Raw genomic sequence first — 2,865 nt, 5'->3', positions numbered from 1 at the left:
AAGTACATATTTTTCAATGGAAAGACAACGTATCGGGACAAAAAAAAGGAAAATGATATTTCAACAAACACCATTTTGACACTGTATACGTGTCAAAATGTGGTTGAATGATTTCAAATTAAAAAAAAAAAAATTTGATTTTTCTCTTCCAAATATATCTTTGTCTCAGTTTTTTTTAATTTAAAATCGTCCAACCACATTTTAACAAGTATGCAGTGTCAAAAATTGGTGTTAAAATATCCTTTTTCATAAAATAATGCAAGCAAATATCTTTGCCAATTAGAGGATAAAAGCAAAGAGTGCATCAATGTACTCAATTGAATAGTTTGAAGAAGACAGATGCAGTGAAAGCTATTATAGTAGACTTCACAGAAAGAANGGTTGGCATTCTACCCTTATCCTTCCTAATAAGAATGGCTTCGTATATGGGAAAATTGATGAAAACCAAAAATCCACACAGAAGAACTTGTAATGCCATTTTCTCTCCAGCAAAAGCACTTTTGGCAAGGANCAAATCCTTTAAAGTTGAAAGCAAACAAAACAGATTGAGCAATGCAATTGTTGCTAGAACAGTGAAATAAGGAGAAGAGGTTCCAAACTCCATGATCTCTTTCTCGTAACGTTGAGCAAGATCATCTTCTGTGACCTTTGGTGTGAGTAAAAATGATGNATTTGAACGTCCAAAGAATCCTAAGATGAAACTTAATAAGGAAAATAGAAAGGAACTTGATCTCACGTACAACCACATTCTTATACCATTGCACCAACCTTGGATTGATCCTCCCTTACTCAAACCCTCAATCAAACTATAAGCAATTTCCCCAACAATTACACATGCGAAAGGTATAAACCATAAGCTACACATCTGTTGAAACAATAGATTAAGCACAAAATATTAGCAACATTAACTGTTGAAGTATAAATTGAGTAATTTAGAATGTGAGTTTGTGTTTGATATGGAGTTTGAGAGAAGAAAATGCTGTGAAGTTGTGATTTTTGTGAGAAAAGGACATACCTTTGGAAAGAAGGAAATGCCCTTAAGGAGATAGAGTGGAGGGATGATGGAATAATATAGTACTGATAAGGAAGTGATTGCAAAGGTGTTATAATGCAAATATCCCCATTGTAGGCCTAACTTGACCTTGTTATGACCATAACATTTAGGTCTGAACTCAGAAAACAAAATCTGCAATTGACCTTCACCCCATCTTCTTAGTTGAACTAGTGAGCGAAGTAAGTTAGTTGGAGCAATACCAGAAAAAGCTCTTATTGATGGGTTATAGTATACTGATTTCCATCCTTGTGACTGTATCCATAGCCCTGTTACCACGTCCTCCACAAGACACCCATATATTGAACCAATCTACAACAAAAGAAATCATTTTGATTATGAGTGTGAATGTGAAAGTGTTAAGAGATTACTAAATTACCTTTTTCCCCCATAAAGTATTTGTTTCATAAGTGCAATCTGCTAAAGCCTTTGAATTTTTTGCTAGTTCATCCAAGTTTACTTCAGTCACCTCATTCTCATTCTCATCATTCCATTCATTTTTGTATTCACGACTGAACTTGTTCCAACACAGAGCATCTCTTCTAAGAAAGCAACAAGTTCCAATGAAAATAGGGCCACCAAAACCATCCGTGCCAGGGAGGTCTACCTTCAAAGTGATCATGACAGTGTGAAATTACCTTTAGAAAACATGTTCTCTATGCTATCTATGCCTAAAGAAAGAAAATTGCTAACATACTTTCATCAAAATTAATTTTCTAATAACAAATTTTATTAAGATATATTTCTAACATATAATTCTAATACTATTTTAAGAAATAAATTTTAAAAATAATTAAATTATATAAAATTGAGTTTGTAAGATAAGAATTACATTACATGTCCTATCAATTAACCTTACGTTATCTTTAATTGATTTGAGATTTTTAACACTAACTTTTAAATACAGCAATAATTTAACTAACTTACCTCCACAATTTCAAGTAAAGAATTCCCGTAGAGGTCATTCTTTCCTATATTATCAAAACTTTGCGGAAATTGCACGTAAGCAATTTCTGGGCCTTTATCTTCGTCCATGAAGAAACATAGAGCGTCTCTCACTGATTGAGAATGGGTTGAGNACATGTCACAATCTAGAATTAGAATGATTTTCCCATCGCTAATACTTGAAGACACTCTTAGCTGCATACAGGTCAAAGAAATATAATGTTATATTCAATGCATCTCGATACAATAATATTAACGTAATACGTGTGATTAAGTTTAATTAAACAATTGAGTTGAGTTTTAAAGAATCCCGCAAGAAGTGCTGATTAAAGACCGTTTTCAACAAATAAAAAAACAACGTTGAAGTAAAACCTGTGCCTTCACTTGCAGAAGAATCTTCCAAAATCGTCACTGACTTTTTGTAATATATATTAGGTTTTTAACAACAGAATTAAGATTCCATTAATTCTTTTATAGCTGAAGTAAATCTAATTAAGTTGCTTACGCATATTTTTAAGTTGAACGGTTGTTATAACATAAATTGAGATGCATGCTCCATGCAGATTTTTCTTTAAGAAATGAAGGAGTTGTAATTAAGTATACTACCAATGAATTTATAGCTCCGGCTTTATAGTGACTATGATACTGAGGTCTCTTCTCACGAGCCATATACACTAACGTTGGCAAAATACAGCCATCTTCATCCTTTGATCCATGCAAGTCGTTTTTATGCAAAACTATCTGTTATTAAGCACAACACCAAACATGCATCCGAGTTACTAAACACTCAAAAATATTTAACATGTTATTCTCTCAAACACAGTTTTAGAAAGTTAATCTACTTGAAGGATAGTGTCGTGATCACGTCG

At 32.9% G+C, this 2,865-nt stretch overlaps 1 protein-coding gene across 1 annotated transcript; it reads right to left on the bottom strand.

Annotated features, from left to right (window-relative positions):
* Positions 1-261: 261 nt before the first annotated feature.
* LOC106763194 (cellulose synthase-like protein E1) lies at positions 262-2,862 on the bottom strand (the record flags this gene model as incomplete). Its single annotated transcript, XM_014647404.2, has 6 exons — positions 262-865; positions 1,016-1,363; positions 1,431-1,658; positions 1,979-2,191; positions 2,603-2,737; positions 2,839-2,862. Coding segments are annotated over 6 exons (1,500 nt in total), but the record flags the coding sequence as incomplete, so codon positions are not given.
* Between the last annotated feature and the right edge of the window lie 3 nt (positions 2,863-2,865).

This window comes from Vigna radiata, chromosome 6, assembly GCF_000741045.1.
Source record: "Vigna radiata var. radiata cultivar VC1973A chromosome 6, Vradiata_ver6, whole genome shotgun sequence".
Classification (NCBI taxonomy): domain Eukaryota; kingdom Viridiplantae; phylum Streptophyta; class Magnoliopsida; order Fabales; family Fabaceae; genus Vigna; species Vigna radiata.
The sequence above is the reverse complement of the archived record's forward strand: the minus strand, read 5'-3'. Positions and strand labels throughout refer to the sequence as shown.